The following is a 23601-nucleotide window of genomic DNA, read 5'->3' on the forward strand; positions in this document are numbered from 1 at the left end:
ACACTGCACAGTACCACTCCTCCAGTATATATACACTGCACAGTACCACTCCTCCTGTATATATACACTGCACAGTACCGCTCCTCCTGTATATATACACTGCACAGTACCACTCCTCCTGTATATATACACTGCACAGTACCACTCCTCCTGTATATATACACTGCACAGTACCCCTCCTCCTGTATATATACACTGCACAGTACCACTCCTCCTGTATATATACACTGCACAGTACCCCTCCTCCTGTATATATACACTTCACAGTACCGCTCCTCCTGTATATATACACTGCACAGTACCACTCCTCCAGTATATATACACTGCACAGTACCACTCCTCCAGTATATATACACTGCACAGTACCACTCCTCCTGTATATATACACTGCACAGTACCACTCCTCCTGTATATACACTGCACAGTAATATAACACAATCACAAGATGCAGTTTATAAACAAATGTCTTTATTATTAAGGGAAAAAGAAATCCAAACCTACAGGGCCCTGCGTGAAAAAGTGATTGCCCTCCAGTCTTAAAACATAAATAATCTGTGGTTTATCACATCTGTGGTCACATTCCCAAGCCACAGGCAGGCTGGATTATTGCTACACTTGTTTTCAATCAAGAAATCACTTAAACAGGACCTGCCTGATAAAGTGAAGTAGACCAAAAGATCCTCAAACGAAATGCCGCGATCCAAAGAAATTCTAGATCAAATGAGAAACTAAGTAATTGAGATCTATCAGTCTGGAAAACGTTATAAAGCCATTTCTAAAGCTTTGGGACTCCAGCGAACCACAGTGAGAGCCAGTATCGACAAATGGTGAAAACATGGAACAATGGTGAACCTTCCCAGGGGTGGCCGGCCGACCAAAATTACCCCAAGAGCGCAGGTACGACTTACCCAAGAGATCAAAAAAGACCTCACAACAATATCCACAGAACTGCAGGCCGCACTTGCCTCAGCTAAGGTTGGAGTTCATGACTCCACCATAAGAAAGAGACTGGGCGAAAATGTCCTGCGTGGCAGAGATCCAAGACAAAAACCACTGCTGAGCAATAAGAACATGAAGGCTCGTCTCAATATTGCCAGAAAACAGCTTGATGATCACCAAGACTTCTGGGAGAATACTCTGTGGACTGACGAGACAAAAGTACAACATTTTGGAAGGTGTATGTCCCATTACATCTGGCGTAGAAGTAACAGTATTTCAGAAAAGGAACATCATACCAACAGTAAAATATGGTGGAGGTAGTAATGTAGGATGTAACTCAGGATCAGTAATGTAATGTATTTACACAGTGACTGCACCAGCAGAATAGTGAGCGCAGCTCTGGAGTATAATACAGGATGTAACTCAGGATCAGTAATGTAATGTATGTACACAGTGACTGCACCAGCAGAATAGTGAGTGCAGCTCTGCAGTATAATACAGGATGTAACTCAGGATCAGTAATGTAATGTATGTACACAGTGACTGCACCAGCAGACTAGTGAGTGCAGCTCTGGAGTATAATACAGGATGTAACTCAGGATCAGTAATGTAATGTATGTACACAGTGACTACACCAGCAGAATAGTGAGTGCAGCTCTGGAGTATAATACAGGACGTAACTCAGGATCAGTAATGTATGTGCACAGTGACTGCACCAGCAGAATAGTGAGTGCAGCTCTGGAGTATAATACAGGATGTAACTCAGGATCAGAAATGTATGTATACAGTGACTGCACCAGCAGAATAGTGAGTGCAGCTCTGGGGTATAATACAGGAGGTAACTCAGGATCAGTAATGTATTGTATGTACACAGTGACTACACCAGCAGAACAATGAGTGCAGCTCTGGAGTATAACACAGGAGGTAACTCAGGATCAGTAATGTATGTACACAGTGACTGCACCAGCAGAATAGTGAGTGCAGCTCTGGAGTATAATACAGGATGTAACTCAGGATCAGTAATGTATGTACACAGTGACTGCACCAGCAGAATAGTGAGTGCAGCTCTGGAGTATAATACAGGATGTAACTCAGGATCAGTAATGTATGTATACAGTGACTGCACCAGCAGAATAGTGAGTGCAGCTCTGGGGTATAATACAGGAGGTAACTCAGGATCAGTAATGTATTGTATGTACACAGTGACTACACCAGCAGAACAATGAGTGCAGCTCTGGAGTATAACACAGGAGGTAACTCAGGATCAGTAATGTATGTACACAGTGACTGCACCAGCAGAATAGTGAGTGCAGCTCTGGAGTATAATACAGGATGTAACTCAGGATCAGTAATGTAATGTATGTACACAGTGACTGCACCAGCAGAATAGTGAGTGCAGCTCTGGGGTATAATACAGGAGGTAACTCAGGATCAGTAATGTAATGTATGTACACAGTGACTACACCAGCAGAATAGTGAGTGCAGCTCTGGGGTATAATACAGGAGGTAACTCAGGATCAGTAATGTAATGTATGTACACAGTGACTGCACCAGCAGAATAGTGAGTGCAGCTCTGGAGGGTAACACAGCAATGTTATGTGTTGGATGGATGTTTCCCCGGAGTGTCTTATGATCGGTAATGTTGGACCCCCGCCTGTTTACCCCTCTGCGTCCGGTTGTAATATGAACTGTGTGATATACCTGTAATAAGAATAAAGAGCGATGAGTGATGTGGAGTCCGGGGGGCGGGGCTGACAACCTCTCATTCTGTACACAGGCAGGTTGTCAGCAGTGATAGATGAGGGGCGGCGTCTCATCACCAGGGGGCGGGGCTGACAACTTCCCCCCATACCGTCTCCTCACTAGTCTCCGTGCCGTCGCTGGTTGTCGTCTCGGTGGAGCCGCACGTCCCCCGGCGCAGAGCAGTAATCACGGAGCTTTGTCAGGCAACATGGTGGTAAACAGACAATAACAAGCTCTGCCCCCGGGGAGCGCCGCACCGAGGCGACCGGCAGGTGATGCAGCGTTATGGGGGAGAGGAGGACGCCTGTGCAGATCCTTCATGTGACCCAGAGACCCCATAACGTTACAGAGCAGGGGTCCGAGTGCTGCGGACATTACAGCCACCGCAGCCGGGGGCTTCACGGCCGAGCAGCTGCCGTATATCACCAAGCACAATGCCGAGCGCAGGGTGTAAAGCCGCCAGCACCGGAGGAGAGGAGCCCCCCGAGGGGATGTGGGGGGCTCAGACTCATCTTCACATATCGTTATAGACGCCGGTCACTCCCGGGATGGGGGGACGACACCGGGGAGCCGTCAGCGCCCACCTGTCAGGGGCAAATACCTGCATCTAGCAGAGCCTGCTGGAGACCCCCAACACCAGGGAGAGATAAGGAGACCCCCAACACCAGGGAGAGCTAAGGAGACCCCCAACACCAGAGAGAGATAAGGAGACCCCCAACACCAGAGAGAGATAAGGAGACCCCCAACACCAGGGAGAGATAAGGAGACCCCCAACACCAGGGAGAGATAAGGAGACCCCCAACACCAGGGAGAGATAAGGAGACCCCCAACACCAGAGAGAGATAAGGAGACCCCCAACACCAGGGAGAGATAAGGAGACCCCCAACACCAGGGAGAGATAAGGAGACCCCCAACACCAGGGAGAGATAAGGAGACCCCCAACACCAGGGAGAGATAAGGAGACCCCCAACACCAGGGAGAGATAAGGAGACCCCCAACACCAGGGAGAGATAAGGAGACCCCCAACACCAGGGAGAGATAAGGAGACCCCCAACACCAGGGAGAGATAAGGAGACCCCCAACACCAGGGAGAGATAAGGAGACCCCCAACACCAGGGAGAGATAAGGAGACCCCCAACACCAGGGAGAGATAAGGAGACCCCCAACACCAGAGAGAGATAAGGAGACCCCCAACACCAGAGAGAGATAAGGAGACCCCCAACACCAGAGAGAGATAAGGAGACCCCCAACACCAGGGAGAGATAAGGAGACCCCCAACACCAGAGAGAGATAAGGAGACCCCCAACACCAGAGAGAGATAAGGAGACCCCCAACACCAGAGAAATAAGGAGACCCCCAACACTAGGGAGAGATAAGGAGACCCCCAACACCAGAGAGATAAGGAGACCCCCAACACCAGAGAGATAAGGAGACCCCTCCAACACCAGAGAGATAAGGAGACCCCTCCAACACCAGAGAGATAAGGAGACCCCTCCAACACCAGAGAGAGATAAGGAGACCCCCAACACCAGAGAGATAAGGAGACCCCCAACACTAGGGAGGGATAAGGAGACCCCCAACACCAGAGAGATAAGGAGACCCCCAACACTAGGGAGGGATAAGGAGACCCCCAACACCAGAGAGAGATAAGGAGACCCCCAACACTAGGGAGGGATAAGGAGACCCCCAACACCAGAGAGATAAGGAGACCCCTCCAACACCAGAGAGAGATAAGGAGACCCCAACACCAGAGAGATAAGGAGACCCCCAACACCAGAGAGATAAGGAGACCACCAACACCAGGGAGACATAAGGAGACCCCCAACACTAGGGAGGGATAAGGAGACCCCCAACACCAGAGAGATAAGGAGACCCCCAACACCAGAGAGATAAGGAGACCCCCAACACCAGAGAGAGATAAGGAGACCCCCAACACTAGGGAGGGATAAGGAGACCCCCAACACCAGAGAGAGATAAGGAGACCCCTCCAACACCAGAGAGAGATAAGGAGACCCCAACACCAGAGAAATAAGGAGACCCCCAACACCAGAGAAATAAGGAGACCCCCAACACTAGGGAGAGATAAGGAGACCCCCAACACCAGAGAGATAAGGAGACCCCCAACACCAGAGAGAGATAAGGAGACCCCTCCAACACCAGAGAGATAAGGAGACCCCTCCAACACCAGAGAGAGATAAGGAGACCCCTCCAACACCAGAGAGAGATAAGGAGACCCCTCCAACACCAGAGAGAGATAAGGAGACCCCTCCATCACCAGAGAGAGATAAGGAGACCCCCAACACCAGAGAGATAAGGAGACCCTCAACACCAGAGAGATAAGGAGACCCTCAACACCAGAGAGAGATAAGGAGACCCCCAACACCAGAGAGAGATAAGGAGACCCCCAACACCAGGGAGAGATAAGGAGACCCCCAACACCAGGGAGAGATAAGGAGACCCCCAACACCAGGGAGAGATAAGGAGACCCCCAACACCAGGGAGAGATAAGGAGACCCCCAACACCAGGGAGAGATAAGAAGACCCCCAACACCAGGGAGAGATAAGGAGACCCCCAACACCAGGGAGAGATAAGGAGACCCCCAACACCAGGGAGAGATAAGGAGACCCCCAACACCAGAGAGAGATAAGGAGACCCCCAACACCAGAGAGATAAGGAGACCCCCAACACCAGAGAGAGATAAGGAGACCCCCAACACCAGAGAGAGATAAGGAGACCCCCAACACCAGAGAAATAAGGAGACCCCCAACACTAGGGAGAGATAAGGAGACCCCCAACACCAGAGAGATAAGGAGACCCCCAACACTAGGGAGAGATAAGGAGACCCCCAACACCAGAGAGATAAGGAGACCCCCAACACCAGAGAGATAAGGAGACCCCCAACACCAGAGAGATAAGGAGACCCCTCCAACACCAGAGAGAGATAAGGAGACCCCTCCAACACCAGAGAAATAAGGAGACCCCCAACACTAGGGAGAGATAAGGAGACCCCCAACACCAGAGAGATAAGGAGACCCCCAACACCAGAGAGAGATAAGGAGACCCCCAACACCAGAGAGATAAGGAGACCCCCAACACCAGAGAGATAAGGAGACCCCCAACACCAGAGAGATAAGGAGACCCCTCCAACACCAGAGAGATAAGGAGACCCCTCCAACACCAGAGAGAGATAAGGAGACCCCTCCAACACCAGAGAAATAAGGAGACCCCCAACACTAGGGAGAGATAAGGAGACCCCCAACACCAGAGAGATAAGGAAACCCCCAACACCAGAGAGATAAGGAGACCCCCAACACCAGAGAGATAAGGAGACCCCCAACACTAGGGAGAGATAAGGAGACCCCCAACACCAGAGAGAGATAAGGAGACCCCTCCAACACCAGAGAGAGATAAGGAGACCCCCAACACCAGAGAAATAAGGAGACCCCCAACACCAGAGAGAGATAAGGAGACCCCCAACACCAGAGAGAGATAAGGAGACCCCCAACACCAGAGAGAGATAAGGAGACCCCCAACACCAGAGAGATAAGGAGACCCCCAACACCAGAGAGAGATAAGGAGACCCCTCCAACACCAGAGAGAGATAAGGAGACCCCCAACACCAGAGAAATAAGGAGACCCCCAACACTAGGGAGAGATAAGGAGACCCCCAACACCAGGGAGAGATAAGGAGACCCCCAACACCAGGGAGAGCTAAGGAGACCCCCAACACCAGGGAGAGATAAGGAGACCCCCAACACCAGGGAGAGATAAGGAGACCCCCAACACCAGGGAGAGATAAGGAGACCCCCAACACCAGGGAGAGATAAGGAGACCCCCAACACCAGGGAGAGATAAGGAGACCCCCAACACCAGGGAGAGATAAGGAGACCCCCAACACCAGGGAGAGATAAGGAGACCCCCAACACCAGGGAGAGATAAGGAGACCCCCAACACCAGGGAGAGATAAGGAGACCCCCAACACCAGAGAAATAAGGAGACCCCCAACACTAGGGAGAGATAAGGAGACCCCCAACACCAGGGAGAGATAAGGAGACCCCCAACACCAGGGAGAGCTAAGGAGACCCCCAACACCAGGGAGAGCTAAGGAGACCCCCAACACCAGGGAGAGATAAGGAGACCCCCAACACCAGGGAGAGATAAGGAGACCCCTCCAACACCAGAGAGAGATAAGGAGACCCCCAACACCAGAGAAATAAGGAGACCCCCAACACTAGGGAGAGATAAGGAGACCCCCAACACCAGGGAGAGATAAGGAGACCCCCAACACCAGGGAGAGATAAGGAGACCCCCAACACCAGGGAGAGATAAGGAGACCCCCAACACCAGGGAGAGATAAGGAGACCCCCAACACCAGGGAGAGATAAGGAGACCCCCAACACCAGGGAGAGATAAGGAGACCCCCAACACCAGGGAGAGATAAGGAGACCCCCAACACCAGGGAGAGATAAGGAGACCCCCAACACCAGAGAGAGATAAGGAGACCCCCAACACCAGAGAGAGATAAGGAGACCCCCAACACCAGAGAAATAAGGAGACCCCCAACACCAGAGAAATAAGGAGACCCCCAACACCAGGGGGGGGACAGTGAGACCCCCAACACCCGGTGGACGACCCTCCATATCCAGGGGAGGCGGGGAGACCCCCGGCGGGATCACTGGCACCTGCAGACAGTGATGGGGACGTCCTGGCTCCCGGCAGCGACCTCCGGCCCCCATCCTCAGCCGCAGGACCCCGCACCTACCTTCCGCCGCCACCCGGTGCAGCTGGAGCCAGATCCCCAGGAGGAGGATGGTGCGGGCGGCCGGAGCTGCTCGGAGCCCCCGCTCCATGTCCCCCGTCCTGCAGTTACCGGGGAGGAGAGCGCGGCATCACCCCGGGGTCGGCCCCGCACACCGACCGCAGCCGCGTCCCCGCTATCCGCTGCTTGGTCCCCGGGGTAAGAGGGCGACACCTGGTGGCCAGCAGCGGCACTGCAGCAGCGGGAGGAGACAAAGCCGCTAGCAGGGGAACAGCTAGCGGGCGACAGCTAGCGGCCAAGAGGAAAATTACACCTAAAGAACGGGAGCCACCTTGTGGCTAAGGTGAGATCTACATCCGCGGGCTGAGAACAGGAGACACCCAGAGGCCAAGAACAGAATTACATCTGCAGGAGGAGACTCCCAAACTCCTGTGGAGTGTTCCCGGTATACGCGGTCTTCTGGGGTGTCCCTGGTTGTGGAGACACAGGGTCAGTGGGAGCTCTCGTCCGCTGGCCCGGCTGCCTCTACAAAGACCACATGGACCAGGGATCGTCCCACTGAACGCCGGCAGAACACTACTCAGACAACACAGGGTGAGGGTAACTCAGTGAGGGTAACAGTGTGGGTGACACAGGGTGAGGGTAACTCAGTGAGGGTAACAGTGTGGGTGACACAGGGTGAAAGTAACTCAGTGAGGGTGACACATGGTGAAGGTAACTCAGTGAGGGTGACACAGGGTGAGGGTAACACAGTGAGGGTGACACAGGGTGAGGGTAACACAGTGAGGGTGACACAGGGTGAGGGTAACACAGTGAGGGTAACAGTGTGGGTGACACAGGGTGAGGGTACCACAGTGAGGGTGACACATGGTGAAGGTAACTCAGTGAGGGTGACACAGGGAGAGGGTAACTCAGTGAGGGTGACACAGGGTGAGGGTAACACAGTGAGGGTGACACAGGGTGAGGGTAACTCAGTGAGGGTGACACAGGGTGAGGGTAACTCAGTGAGGGTGACACAGGGAGAGGGTAACTCAGTGAGGGTGACACAGGGAGAGGGTAACTCAGTGAGGGTGACACAGGGTGAGGGTAACACAGTGAGGGTGACACAGGGTGAGGGTAACTCAGTGAGGGTGACACAGGGTGAGGGTAACTCAGTGAGGGTGGCACAGGGTGAGGGTAACACAGTGAGGGTGACACAGGGTGAGGGTAACACAGTGAGGGTGACACAGGGTGAGGGTAACACAGTGAGGGTGACACAGGGTGAGGGTAACACAGTGAGGGTGACACAGGGTGAGGGTAACTCAGTGTGGGTGACAGGGTGAGGGTAACACAGTGAGGGTGGCACAGGGTGAGGGTAACACAGTGAGGGTGGCACAGGGTGAGGGTAACAGTGAGGGTGACACAGGGTGAGGGTAGCACAGTGAGGGTGACACAGGGTGAGGGTAACACAGTGAGGGTGACACAGGGTGAGGGTAACAAAGTGAGGGTGGCACAGGGTGAGGGTAACACAGTGAGGGTGACACAGGGTGAGGGTAACACAGTGAGGGTGACACAGGGTGAGGGTAACAGTGAGGGTGACACAGGGTGAGGGTAACACAGTGAGGGTGACACAGGGTGAGGGTAACTCAGTGAGGGTGACACAGGGTGAGGGTAACACAGTGAGGGTGACACAGGGTGAGGGTAACTCAGTGTGGGTGACACAGGGTGAGGGTAACACAGTGAGGGTGGCACAGGGTGAGGGTAACACAGTGAGGGTAGCACAGGGTGAGGGTGACACAGGGTGAGGGTAACTCAGTGAGGGTGACACAGGGTGAGGGTAACACAGTGAGGGTGACACAGGGTGAGGGTAACTCAGTGTGGGTGACACAGGGTGAGGGTAACACAGTGAGGGTGGCACAGGGTGAGGGTAACACAGTGAGGGTGGCACAGGGTGAGGGTAACACAGTGAGGGTGACACAGGGTGAGGGTAACTCAGTGAGGGTGACACAGGGTGAGGGTGACAGGGTGAGGGTAACTCAGTGTGGGTGACACAGGGTGAGGGTAACTCAGTGTGGGTGACACAGGGTGAGGGTAACACAGTGAGGGTGACACAGGGTGAGGGTAACTCAGTGTGGGTGACAGGGTGAGGGTAACTCAGTGTGGGTGACACAGGGTGAGGGTAACAGGGTAAGGGTGACACAGGGTGAGGGTAACTCAGTGTGGGTGACACAGGGTGAGGGTAACTCAGTGTGGCAATATTTTATTGAACCATAAAACAGGCTGATTACAGGCCCCCACGACGGTGCACATTGGAGTCTCACCCTTCCCCTGACTGGCGGGATACTGGCAGCTGTTACCTTGAGATCGTCCAGATGAACCTGCATTGTTTGAGTATTTAATCAGTTTGTTTTTGCTTCTCTGTATGTCCACAGGGTCCCACACAATGGTCAATCAGCATATTATCAAACACCGATTGTTCAATGACCCTGCATCAATATCTCGCAAAAAATAGCACAGAATCAGGAGCTGATATAGGAGGCAAACATCAGCCATTAAAAAATATTTTTAAAAATATCAACGTTTTAGACTCATGACAACAGTCTATGCTTCTTGACAGACTGAAGAACAAACACATAAATTCAAAAGTCAACATAAAGATAACAGTCAATGCCTCCAGGCTTACTGAAGAATAGCCGTCTGGATAATTAAGATTAAAAGCTGTCACAGTCTCTATGTGGCCAGGTGACCGGATGGTCCCTACCTGGCTTCTCCAACCTGACCTGACATCTGTCTTTCTGGTCATCATTCACAGGTCAAGGGGAAGGTGGGATGAGGTCAACTCTCATTGTTTGTATATTTAATCAATTTAGTTTATTTTTCATTTTTCTTGCAGGTCAACAAACTGTATGGCCTGGTACAATGGACAATCAACATATTAGCAAACATCAATTGTTCAATTACCCAGCATCCCTGTCCTCCAAGGACAGCAGCACAATAATCAATTCAAGAGTTAACGTTTAGGCTCATATGAACAATGGCCTATGTTTCTTGACCCACCGAAGAAAAACACAAATCCAAATGTTATGGTCTGGCGGAACGCACCTAATTAAATGTGGAGCCTAGGTGCATTCGCAGTCTGGAGTCCACCGTGCAGAGGTGTAAACTGCTGCTAGGCAATAATGGACAGTGTATGGCAAAGAAAAGCCGAACTCACGCGGGTTAAGGTCACCCGGTGTGTACTGAGGCAAACTCTGTCACTTCACCGAGAGCGCCCTGAACAGTGTAAGAACCGAAGCCTGTTCAGCCTCACAGACTACGGATAGGAGAGCGCTAGTGCGACGTCACAGGACGCTGCCCCAAGACACGGGGTCAGCGCACGGAACCACTACTGCCGTGACAGGGGTAGACCCTTAAGGTACGCTGTGCCCTGTTAATTGTCACAGGGTGCAGCAGACAGTTGCTTACCGCACACAGTATGCACGGCGCCGCACTGGAGAACGCCACTAACCAGCCTCAGCCTACAGTTGGAAAACGCTCTAACTGCGCACGGCGCCGCTCTGACGGACGCTGCAGTAATGCGGTACCGAGGTGCCGTGTGCTGAATGGCACCCTCGGGCGCAAATATGTCAATGGAGCTGAGAGCACGGTGGCGCTAGGCAGTGCCAGTACTGTGCTGACTCAAAACCCCTAAACCCTACCGACGTGTGTATCAAAGGGAGGGGAAATGTAATAAGTCAGTCACCAGAGTCAGACATCCATCATCCAACACACCATTTCGGCAATAAGACTCTATACTAGCACATGGTCGGGCGACCATGTGAACCTTTCACAGCGGCAGCCTTCCGGGACCTTCCTGGTGGTCCAATCGGAGCAGCAATAGGACCTGAGCACGTGACCTCCAATGAGAGGTCGTCCCACGGGCATGCTCAGTAGGAGCAAACCAGAACTTAGTCCCAGAGCGTCTGCTTGCCGCTGACTCAAGCATGGTACAATAGCTGAGCCTGGAGGAGCAACCAGATGCCTGGCATTGGTCTGGGCAAGGCGCTGGGACCGACATCTCTACTGAGCAGCCTCCTCTCCGGCTGGAGAGGAATGGGAGACAGCAGAAGGCAAGGCTCAAGTTTCCTCCTGTGCAGAGGCAGGAACCTGATGCCTAACACCAAGAGTCAACATTCAGACTCATATGAACAATAGTCCGTGTCTCCTGGCCTACTGAGAAATATTTCTGGCCTAATTAAATTGAGAATAAATGCGATGTTGTCACATTCCTCCCCCATCTCAATCAGCCAGGCGTAATAGGCTTCCGATCATCCTTATCCTAGTCCCTGCTTAATGTGGGCATGTAATTGCCAAGAACCAAACTCGCGTCCTCCGCATCCCGTGGTTCCTGTGCACTGATGAACGGTGTGGCACCGCCTCCCCCTGCGATTCTTCAGCTCGATGATACGGATCTGCCTGTACCAATACAACTCCTCCCGCTTAAGGCTCCGTGTCCCAATGCCACCAACATCTCCTGGGTTTGGACGGCTTGGTCCTGGGTATCGAGTCCAGATTACCACTGGATTTGACAGGCAGCTCAATTCCTCTTGGTCAAACTCCTCGTTCTCCACGATGCTCAGGCCATCCCAATGGACCAATTCCTACATTCGATCTGTCGAAGCTGGCACAAATCTTGCAGTTGCTGTTTCCCGTTGAGGCTGTGTAGCCACTCTCGTCCTCTTCTCAAGGATGAGTTGGTGGGTTTGGACATAGTGGCATCTAAAACTTCCTGTGCATGCCTCACCTATGGTCTGCTGGGTCTATCTGCCTCCCTGGTTGTGGAGCCTGTCAGGAAAATATGTGCTATTGCAAAAATAACTGAAGCACCAATCCAGAACCTCCTGCTGCATTGGCCTGGCTTTTGAAGGACATGCTGCCCCCTCCCCCTTTACGTTTGTGCAGTACACACACATGAAGCCCCACGTGCAGGCACAGCTCACAAACACCCCCCTCGCTCCTGCACCAGCTGCCTCGTTCTCCCTGATGGAATGTCCACTCACCCCTCCCTGCAGGTGTACTGTGAGCTCCTGACCGGTAAATCCGGCTTGATTTAAGCACAGGTTTCTTCAAACTCGAATTTAATAACACAGAATAGTCATAGGGGCAGGACAAATATATTTCCGGAATCTGCATAACTAGAGCTATTCACAGCAGCGTTTTGTAGCTTTTTCGGATGCCAGAAACCGAGAAACGGATTTCCACCCGCCAGCACCACCCAGACAAGTCATGTCTGGTCTTGAATGGAATATAATGTCATAATAAGAAAAATGATACCCCCGTCGTCTCTTTCAGAGGTTTTCACCCAGAGTTATGACAAATAGAAGTTTTTAAGAACTTTTTAGAAGGGGGAGTATATCTTCTAGCTCAGCCCCCCAGTGAGGTCAGCAAGGGAAAGGCATAAATCTAGGATTCTTGATTAGGAAGTTGTCTTTTGCCCGGGGAGTCAGTTGCAGGAAGCTGTGCATTTGTACCCCTTTGTTCTGGGAAGTTTCCCCTCTCCCCTCACCCACACGGTGTACCAGTGACTGAGATGTGCAAGTTCTTATTTTAATCCCTTTTATTTCTGTCTGTATATACTGTATTTTGTCTTTTTTTGTAACATCTTTTATATTTTTGTAAACACTGCCTATGTATTCTGGAGTAAGTCTATAAAATTTACTAGCTTCCTTTTCCTTGCTCTAAGAACGAACCACCACGACCTCCCCGCTAAATTCCGCAGCCCTGTGGTTGGGCTCCTGACCCGATATTAGTTTTAATGTCAAACACGGAGCTGGTGGCAGCAAACTGTTCTGGGGGATTTGGGAGACCCTGGCAGTGACGGACCGGAGGTTTTATGTGTGTACGTCCGGCCTGAGACTGGGAATATACATACCGCCCTCACTGCAGCGTGATCAATAGCCAGTACGCGACAAATCAGCCTTTCTCACGACTACTTATCCTAGGTGTAGTTCTCTGACTGACCTGAGGGTAGGGGGGCGCTAGAGAGCTGCAAGTTCCTAACTGGAAAGTGGGATAGACAAGTAAATCCCTGACAGGGCCCTTGTACGGTGTCTATGAACACCAGTCCCCTGCAGCTCCCCTAGATCCGCTGGGCTGAGTAGTAGAGATAGTGACAAGTTTAGCAGATAACGACAAGCTTAGGAAGCTGACCGGCCATTGAGATACATGGCCAAGTTACCCGATTGTCCCAACCTGGATTCTCCAAATGTCTCTATTGGGCCAAGTGACTGGATGGTCCCAACACAGCTTCTCAGAATGTCTCCATGGGGCCAGATGACCGGATGGTCTCAACCTGGCTTCTCCGAACGTTTCCATGGGGCCAAGCGACCTGATTGTCCCAACCTGAATTCTTCAAACGTCTTTGAGGGTTCACTGATGGTCAATGGAGCAGATCTGTATTCCTCCAGGTAGGGCTGTAGTCCTTTAAGCTGGCATGCTGTACAGTCTCTCAAAGCTGTATCCCTCTGGTTGGAGCCATGGTGTCCTGGCTATTGTTCTGTAGTCTCCTTGCAGAAGGATAGAGGTCATTTTTATACTCACATGTGTCCTTCAGACCATCCTCCACAGGTCAGGGGGAAGGGATAAGGTCAACACTTATTGTTTGAATATTTTATTAATTTGCATAGTTTATCCTTCAATGTTCAATTACCCAGAGTCCCTGTCCTCCGAGGATAGCAACATAATAATTAATTCAAGAGTCATCGTTTAGGCTCATTTGAACAATGGCCTATGTCTCTTGCCCCAAAGAAAAACATCAATTCAAGAGTCAACATTCAGACTCATATGAACAATAGTCCATGTCTCCTGGCCTACTGAGAAATATGTCTGACCTAATTAAGAATAAATGCTATGTCGTCATACTGGTATACGGCAGGTCTTGTGGGGTGTTCCTGGTATAGGGAGGGTCTTGTGGCGTGTTCCTGGTATACAGTGGATCTTATGGGGTGTTCCCAAGATATGACGAGTCTTGTGGGGGGGCTCTTGGTATACGATGGGTCTTGTGAGGGGCTCTCATTATATGACGAGTCTTGTGGGGGGTTCCCAGTATATGTCGGGTCTTGTGGGGGGCTTTCAGTATATGACGAGTCTTGTGGGGGGTTCCCAGTATATGTCGGGTCTTGTGGGGGGCTTTCAGTATATGACGAGTCTTGTGGGGGGTTCCCGGTATATGGCGCGTCTTGTGGGGGCTTTCAGTATATGATGAGATTTGTGGGGGCTCTCGGTATACGATGGGTCTTGTGGGGGGCTTTCAGTACATGATGAGTCTTGTGAGGGGTTCCCGGGATATGGCGAGTCTTGTGGGGGGCTTTCAGTATATGACGAGATTTGTGGGGGCTCTCGGTATACGATGGGGGTTCCCTGTGTATGACGAGTCTTGTGGGGGGTTCCTGGTATGTATCGGGTATTGTGGGGGGGCTTTCAGTACATGATGAGTCTCGTGGGGTGTTCATGGGATATGATGGGTCTTGTGGGGGACTCTCTGTATATGACGAGTCTTGTGGGGGGTTCCTGGTATATATCGGGTATTGTGGGGGGCTTTCAGTATATGGCGGGTCTTGTGGGGGGTTCCCAGTATATGACGAGACTTGTTGGGGGCTCTCTATATATGATGGATCTTGTGGGGGGCTCTCTGTATATGACGAGTCTTGTGGGTTGTTCCTGGTATATATCGGGTATTGTGGGGGGCTTTCAGTACATGATGAGTCTCGTGGGGTGTTCATGGGATATGGCGGGTTTTGTGGGGGGCTTTCAGTATATGATGAGTCTTGTGGGGGCTCTCGATATACGATGGGTCTTGTGGGGGGCTTTCAGTATATGACGAGTCTTGTGGGGGGTTCCTGGTATATATCGGGTATTGGGGGCTTTCAGTATATGGCGGGTCTTGTGGGGGGTTCCCAGTATATGACGAGTCTTGTGGGGGGTTCCTGGTATATATCGGGTCTTGTGGGGGGCTTTCAGTATATGGCGGGTCTTGTGGGGGGTTCCCAGTATATGACGAGACTTGTTGGGGGCTCTCTATATATGATGGATCTTGTGGGGGGCTCTCTGTATATGACGAGTCTTGTGGGGGGTTCCTGGTATATATCGGGTATTGTGGGGGCTTTCAGTACATGATGAGTCTCGTGGGGTGTTCATGGGATATGGCGGGTCTTGTGGGGGGCTTTCAGTATATGACGAGATTTGTGGGGGGGCTTTCAGTACATGATGAGTCTCGTGGGGTGTTCATGGGATATGATGGGTCTTGTGGGGGGCTTTCAGTATATGACGAGATTTGTGGGGGCTCTCGGTATGCGATGGGTCTTGTGGGGGGTTCCCTGTATATGACGAGTCTTGTGGGGGGCTTTCAGTTTACAATGGGTCTTGTGGGGGGTTCCTGGTATATGACGAGACTTGTTGGGGGCTCTCTGTATATGATGGATCTTGTGGGGGGCTTTCAGCATATGACGAGTCTTGTGGGGGGCTCTGTGTACTTTGCTCGATGTTTGCAGTCTTCGTTCTTGCCCCAGGGTGATGGGGGCTCATAGATGTGTGTCTGGGGGGTGCTGATCGCGCCTGGGGCTGCCCCCTTTCTCCTAATATCGGGGGGCTATATTAGTCACCAGTTCCCATCACGTGACCGCGGTTATTTCGGTTGCCGCAGTCGGTGATCCGGGGTCACGTATTTCTGCGCCTCTCGCACCGTTCTCCGTACACGAGGAGGCAGATGGCGGCACAGCTCCCCTCCCCCGCCGCCCGGCTGAGGTTTCATTATACGGGTAGATGATATTACCGCTGCCGGCCGAGCCTGAAATATTAATGATCTGAGCCGCAGAGGAATGTGAGAGCCGCGGTCTCCATCTTCTGCCCTAACGCCGCTCCTGTCAGTGAATGGAAGCGTCGTTACAATGGGTCGGTGCAGACAACGCTCCATAATGGACGACCTGCAGGAGGATTGTTCTGTCTCTGTTCACATTCTGACCACGTCTGGAGCCAAAAACATCCGAGAGCGCGGAAGATGGGAGACGAGCGCCGAAACCAGCGCAGGGGGCCGAGGGATCATGGAGGGGTGTCAGCTCCGCCCCTTGGCGATGGCATCACCGATACGACAGACGAGCTCTGTGAGGTCATCACTCCCGGATTCTCTCCTCTCCTGGTACTTCCACCATTTTTAAAAAATTTATCCAAAGAAAAAAAAAAAATAAATTTGTGGACAAATCTTCTCCCAGACGATAGTTCTTTTTGTTCCTTTTTATTTAGTCTTCCGACTTCATCAATGAAAGGGTTAAAGTCGTCCCCGTGGAGGAAGCTTCCCCCCCATGGCGAGCCAGTCGGGGTTTGCAGTTTTTAAAATTTCTCTTCTCTAAAATAAAATCTCACAGGAAAAGAAGCTGCTCCAGCGCCTGGACCACCGCAGCGTCCGGGCTTCGTGGCCCCTCGACCACCGCAGCGTCCGGGCTTCGTGGCCCCTCGACCACCGCAGCGTCCGGGCTTCGTGGCCCCTCGACCACCGCAGCGTCCGGGCTTCGTGGCCCCTCGACCACCGCAGCGTCCGGGCTTCGTGGCCCCTCGACCACCGCAGCGTCCGGGCTTCGTGGCCCCTCGACCACCGCAGCGTCCGGGCTTCGTGGCCCCTCGACCACCGCAGCGTCCGGGCTTCGTGGCCCCTCGACCACCGCAGCGTCCGGGCTTCGTGGCCCCTCGACCACCGCAGCGTCCGGGCTTCGTGGCCCCTCAACCACCGCAGCGTCCGGGCTTCGTGGCCCCTCAACCATCGCAGCGTCTAGGCTTTATGGCTCCTCAACCACCGCAGCATCTGGGCTTTATGGCCCCTCGACCACCGCAGCGTCTAGGCTTCATGGCTCCTCGACCACCGCAGCATCTGGGCTTCATGGCAGAGTCATCCTTTTCCCCGGCAGGTGGCTCCCTGAATTCCACCCTGCGCAGAGTTCACTTCTCTCCAGCACCTCCAATGTTCCCAGCCGCGGCGCTCCTTCTCTGTGCCATGTCACCCAGTCCTCCCTTTAATTTCCAGTACAAGACCCCCGGCCTCACTCTCGCTGTGTATTTCTTGTCCAGCACATCACCCCCTCCTCCCTCATCTCCGACATGTCACCCCCTTCTTGCTGTTCCTCTAAAGCGATTATACTTTATTGCTATAAAACCCCGGTATATCAGAGAACCAAGCAACCTCGTGCTGATCAGAAAAACTCCAAACAAACAAGCGTATTGGAGAAAGTGCCGGATCGGGGACACAGGAACCTGTGTGTCCCTAATAGGCCCTGTACTGCCCCCTACCTGACAGCGGAGGTTGGCACCCTCTTGAAACGCAAATGGCACCCCCGCTCCACGGTGGCGGTCCCTACTCACCCTGGTTTCTGCTATTTCTCAGGATGAGTACAAAATAATCACAAAAAATACGACCAGGTCAGGACAGTCCATTAGGTATAGTACAATACCAGTAAACCTCAATTGTCACAGACCACCAAAGCTGAGATATAGAAAGAGGGCGCAACCAGTAACCGAAAAATATTTACTCAATGGGAAGAACAGGGAGGAGGGACATTCCTAACTAAATTCCCCATTTAATGACAGTCCCTACCTGCCAGCGAAGCTTCTTCATCCCAATTTGTGCTGGTGCCCCCGCTCCGCGTCGGCCGTCCCTGAATAACACCGGAGAGACGCGACGCACTGCCGGCACACGGCTATCACAGGCACAGTGGGGGCTTAGCTTAGTTATCCCACCACTGACACCATGTGACCAAAACACAGCAAGCTAATCTCGCTCTTACAATTTACCGCAGGGGGTATTTTGGATGCCCCATCACTGCTAACAACCTTCCAAGAACTGCGGGGATTTATGTATATCCCACTTTCTCAGTTCCACTTTGGAACTCGCAGCTCTCCGGCGCCCCCCTTACCCTCAGGTCAGTCAGGGAACTGCACCTAGGATAATTAGTCGCCGGACGGGTTGCTTGTTGTGCCCGGCCAATTAGACTACTGCAGTAAGGGAATTATCAATGCCGCAGCCCCCCTTATTCAGCATATAAGACCCTTTCCATACTGCCAACTAGCCTAACCAACCGCACACACCACGCTGCCACCAGCCAAGCTTTACTTAATCACAGAGTTAATTAAGAGGGTCCGTGACAAACCCCAAATTAGTAGCGATTATCTAACAAAGGCGCATAGTTCGTGTCTTAGAGCACGGAGACAGAGCTAATAGATTTTATCATTTATTCCCAAAATGTGGGCAGTAATTACATAGATAAAAGTTGCTATAAAGTTGAGACATAAAATATGTACAATACAAATATAACATAACAGGGATGAAAGCAGAAAGTACACTTACATGTGCTTAGTTGGTGTTAGGCAACCCATGCGGCTCGGGGGATGGGCGGCGGCCAAACATCCCAAGACATGGGGTAGGTCTGTTCAGCATCAGAACTCCAGCTTAACTGAAGCACTGTAAGGGAGGGGTGCCTTATAGCCCAGGGTCTGTGACATCACGAAAGGGGCAGTCTGCAGAAGTTCATCCCCCCTTTCTCAAAGTTGCCAATTAACTAAAAAACTTATGATAACCATATCTCAACGAGGGAAGCTCGTATCAACTCACTGAGGGCCTCATAGGTTGTAGGTCATCGAATATAATAGAACGACATCAGACATGCCATACTTAGGACACTCCGTTTGGGAGCAATCCATATCTCTGCTTCTGGAGGGGTTAGAGCCGCGAAAATTAGGTTATAAAAGCTGGTTTTGTTGCCCACGCAATGATATGATTATTATATCTCGGCGGTGTATAGTTTTTGCGGTACAATCTCTTTAATATCACCCATAGTTTCATTCAGCCACAGATCTGAGAACAAAGGAAATGCTTTCCCTTAACTAATTAGCATTCCCTTGTGTGGAGAGGGGCCAAATGTTATAGAGGAAGTGTCCTATTACCAGTGCGGACACACAGCTGATAAGGTGGTGGGATGCTGCTGTGTGACAAGGCGATTTTCTGGAAAAAATTCAGGATTCTAGAAAGTTCTACCTTACAGACATTTAACATTACACATATGTTCGCCCTCAAGTAGTTGCCTATGAGATTCAGGAGGTTACTGGTCACCAGTCCACTTAATATCCCCTGTATATCATATTGTCCCCGCTCTTTATCCCTGTGAGATAAATCTATATAGAAGGGAGTGATCGGTGTTATTAAGGGACGGCTGACACGGAGCGGGGGCACCAACACAGGGTGAAGAAGCTCCGCTGGCAGGTAGGGACTGTCATTAAATGGGGAATTTAGTTAGGAATGTCCCTCCTCCTGTTCTTCCCATTAAGTAAATATTTTTCGGTTACTGGTTGCGCCCTCTTTCTATATCTCAGCTTTGGTGGTCTGTGACAATTGAGGTTTACTGATATTGTACTATACCTAATGGACTGTCCTGACCTGGTCGTATTTTTTGTGATTGTTTTGTTCTCATCCTGAGAAATAGCACAAACCAGGGTGAGTAGGGACCGCCACCGTGGAGCGGGGGCGCCATTTGCGTTTCAAGAGGGTGCCAACCTCCGCTGTCAAGTAGGGGGCAGTACAGGGCCTATTAGGGACACACAGGTTCCTGTGTCCTCGATCCGGCACTTTCTCCAATACGCTTGTTTGGCGTTTTTCTGATCAGCACGAAGTTGCTTGGTTCTCTGATATACTGGGGTTTTATAGCAATTAATAAAGTATAATCGTTTTAAAATTAGTTTTTGGTTTAGGAGCCGTTACACAACTAATTTTCTTTGAATTGATTTATGCTGTTCCTCTCCAGCACATCAAACACTCAATCCTTTTCTCTCCGGCATGACATCCCCTCCTTGCAGCGGTGCCATCGCTCTCTGGCACATCACCCTCTCCTCCTTGCCACAATGCTGCTCCTCTGCGCCACATCACCCTCTCCGCCTTATCGCTGTGCTGTTCCTCTCCGCATCAGCATTACTTCTTTTCCTCTCCAGCATGTCACAACCTCCCCCATACCGCGGTGCTGTTCCTCTCCAGCACAACACCTCCTCCCTGGCACATCCCCCCTCCTCCTGCATGACCTCTCCTCTCCTATGTCTCCAGCACATCACCTCTTCTCCCTTCTCCAGTGCGTCACCCCCTCCTCCCTAGCTCTCCAGCACGTCACCCCCCCCTCCATAGCTCTCCAGCACATCATCCCCTCCTGCCTTCCTCTCCAGCAGGTACCTCCTCTTCCCTTCCTCTCCAGCACATCCCCCTCTTCCTTTCCTCTCCAGCACATCATCCCCTCCTGCCTTCCTCTCCAGCAGGTACCTCCTCTTCCCTTCCTCTCCAACACGTCTCCCCTTCCTCCCCAGCACGTCTCCCCTCTTCCCTCCCCAGCACGTCTCCCTCTTCCCTTCCTCCCCAGCACGTCTCCCTCTTCCCTTCCTCGCCAGCACGTCTCCCTCTTCCCTTCCTCGCCAGCACGTCTCCCTCTTCCCTTCCTCGCCAGCACGTCTCCCTCTTCCCTTCCTCGCCAGCACGTCTCCCTCTTCCCTTCCTCGCCAGCACGTCTCCCTCTTCCCTTCCTCCCCAGCACGTCTCCCTCTTCCCTTCCTCCCCAGAACGTCTGCCTCTTCCCTTCCTCCCCAGAACGTCTGCCTCTTCCCTTCCTCCCCAGAACGTCTCCCTCTTCCCTTCCTCCCCAGCACGTCTCCCTCTTCCCTTCCTCCCCAGCACGTCTCCCTCTTCCCTTCCTCGCCAGCACGTCTCCCTCTTCCCTTCCTCGCCAGCACGTCTCCCTCTTCCCTTCCTCGCCAGCACGTCTCCCTCTTCCCTTCCTCGCCAGCACGTCTCCCTCTTCCCTTCCTCCACAGCACGTCTCCCTCTTCCCTTCCTCCCCAGCACGTCTCCCTCTTCCCTTCCTCCCCAGCACGTCTCCCTCTTCCCTTCCTCCCCAGCACGTCTCCCTCTTCCCTTCCTCCCCAGCACGTCTCCCTCTTCCTTTCCTTTCCAGCACATCACCTCCTTCTCTGCAGCACATCCCCGCTCCTCCCTTCCCCTCCAGCACATCACCTCCTTCTCCCTTCCTCCTCCCCAGCACATCACCACCTCCTCTCCAGCATGTTCCACACCACTACATGGATAAGCAGTCAGCCACACACCAGTGATTTAATAGGTTTTATTCTTCCCACATTTTGTGATACGACTAATACTGGACGCACACAGACGCGGAGGTCACCCCCAATCACAGTGGGGGACGAACAGAAGACTGGGGGTCTGTGAAACTTCAGCACAGGGGAGGGTGACTCCCTGACAACCTAACGGGGGCGATGTTAGAGAAACGACAAGGACCAGACACGTTCAGCGGTTTGTAAGGCACTAGGAGCGGAGGACATAAAATGGCGGGGGGGGGGTCACACGCGGGCGAGCGCGCGGGTATCGGGACATCACAACGTCACATGCCGGTAACTTTACGGTTAGTGTCCGGGACGACGGGAAAAAGAATTTTTAAAAAATGAAGTCGGAATCTATTGTGCAACCTGAAAGTAAAAATGAAGAGAATATATATTATCTATACACTGGTGAGTGTATGGGAGGCGCGGAACACGGCGGGCGCCGCGCAGGAAACGGCGAGCGTCGCGCACAGCTACATTGCAGCGCAGGGGAGGAGTTAATAAAGTGACTTGGAATAGAGATTAGCAGCGGTGTCCGACTCATGTCCTTCCGGAAGTTTCCACGCCCTTTCCCATCATTCCTCTGGTCTTTACTTGCCGGCTCCTTGCTCCATGTAGCCACGGTCGTCCTTCCTCGCACCCCCTTAACGACATCCCAGATCCCTCTTCACAGAGTAAAACCTTTCTCGCACCATTTCTTATTGTATTTTTTTTCTTTTTTTTGGTATTTTTAAAAATGGAGTCCGCCGCCGTCCTGTAAAACGTTAAAAATGCCGAGTGTCTAAAACGTCATCGCAATTGACATAAAACTAAAAGCGGTGCAAACATGTTATCAGAGGTATCCAGAGTGGCCCCTCCCCCTTATACCAAAAGGGGGAGGAGTTTAAAGGTAGGGGAGGGTGGGAGAAACAAAACTAAGTGGGGTCTCCCTTTTGGCGCAGAGTGAAAATACACGTCAACCTCTCTGCAAATATTAAAACCAGAAATTAAAATCTAGAATGATCCAGAACCCTAACTCTATAGACTCTGCATAAGCTTCTAGGTCTACGGCACCAGATCCTGGCGATCTACGATCAATAAATACAGCATCTCCGGGCAGCTCCTCGGGGGCGGGGACTCCAGTAAAGCCCACCCCCTCCAACAGTCCAGGGGGAGAGGGAGGGGCTCTCGAAATGTGGACAAGGTCCAAACCTAGATGGTAGAAGATTCCAGGGGTCCCAGAGGTCCCATCCTCAGCTCCCCCTCTCCTCCAGGCTGGGTGGCATCACATGTCCACAAAGGAAGAAAGTTGCCATCAGGGGCGCACCTCCATGTTTAGTCTGTGCTTGCCCTCAGCCCCCCTTCACCTCTGGGGTCTAGATGTAGGGGTACTGATTAACCTTTGGCGGACTCAGGGGATATCCAGTGTAGACCGTGGAGGATGGAGATGCCGGGATGTAAGTCTGATGGGCGAACTGCGCCTGGTATTGACTAGGGTGAAGACTTGGAGATGGAAGCAGTCGGGGAGCCATGCTCACAGGAACAATACTGGTGGGGTACGCAGTGTGGCGTGCGGATCCTTGAGATGCCACTAGATGAGCCACGGTGCCGGTGGAGCCCAAAGCAGCTGGTGCCGTGTAGGTGTAGAGGTGCGGCTGGCTGGGCAGGTGGGCTGTAGCCGCCAAGTGAGGGTGAACCACCCCGTGGCTGGGACTATTGTGCGGGAAGGAGTATGGAGCCTGGGCCAGGGTGGGGGTTATATACGCCTGCTGCCTCCGGTGGCCTCCGGATCGCTCTGTGCTAATGTGCTGAGACACCTGGGAAGGAGGAGGAGAGAGAAAGACATTATCGGATGTGACAGTCGACAGCTACAAGAGAAAAATAACCGTCAAATTTATACAGACCTAATCAATAGCAGAGCGCCGGCGACAACAGCCTCCCCCCCCCCCACCAGAGCGCCGGCGACAACAGCCTCCCCCCCCCCCACCAGAGCGCCGGCGACAACAGCCTCCCCCCCCCCACCAGAGCGCCGGCG

At 52.3% G+C, this 23601-nt stretch overlaps 2 protein-coding genes across 7 annotated transcripts in view; both read right to left on the minus strand.

Annotated features, from left to right (window-relative positions):
- Positions 1-7651, minus strand: part of KIAA1549 (KIAA1549 ortholog) — a 92675-nt gene extending 85024 nt beyond the window's left edge. For all 5 annotated transcript variants that reach the window (XM_073544034.1, XM_073544031.1, XM_073544033.1 and 2 more), the window contains exon 1: positions 7446-7651. In XM_073544034.1, coding sequence (XP_073400135.1) covers positions 7446-7533 — 88 coding nt within the window. In that variant the 5' untranslated portion in view covers positions 7534-7651. The remainder of the gene's footprint in view (positions 1-7445) is intronic.
- Positions 7652-21578: 13927 nt separating this feature from the next.
- The window catches only part of HIPK2 (homeodomain interacting protein kinase 2), a 33606-nt gene continuing 31583 nt past the window's right edge, over positions 21579-23601 (minus strand). For both annotated transcript variants that reach the window (XM_073544041.1, XM_073544040.1), the window contains exon 15: positions 21579-23383. In XM_073544041.1, the coding sequence (XP_073400142.1) occupies positions 22943-23383 (441 nt within the window). In that variant the 3' untranslated portion in view covers positions 21579-22942. The remainder of the gene's footprint in view (positions 23384-23601) is intronic.

Source organism: Dendrobates tinctorius, unplaced genomic scaffold (assembly GCF_039654945.1).
Source record: "Dendrobates tinctorius isolate UK_male_01 unplaced genomic scaffold, ASM3965494v1 ptg000136l, whole genome shotgun sequence".
In the NCBI taxonomy this organism is placed as follows: domain Eukaryota; kingdom Metazoa; phylum Chordata; class Amphibia; order Anura; family Dendrobatidae; genus Dendrobates; species Dendrobates tinctorius.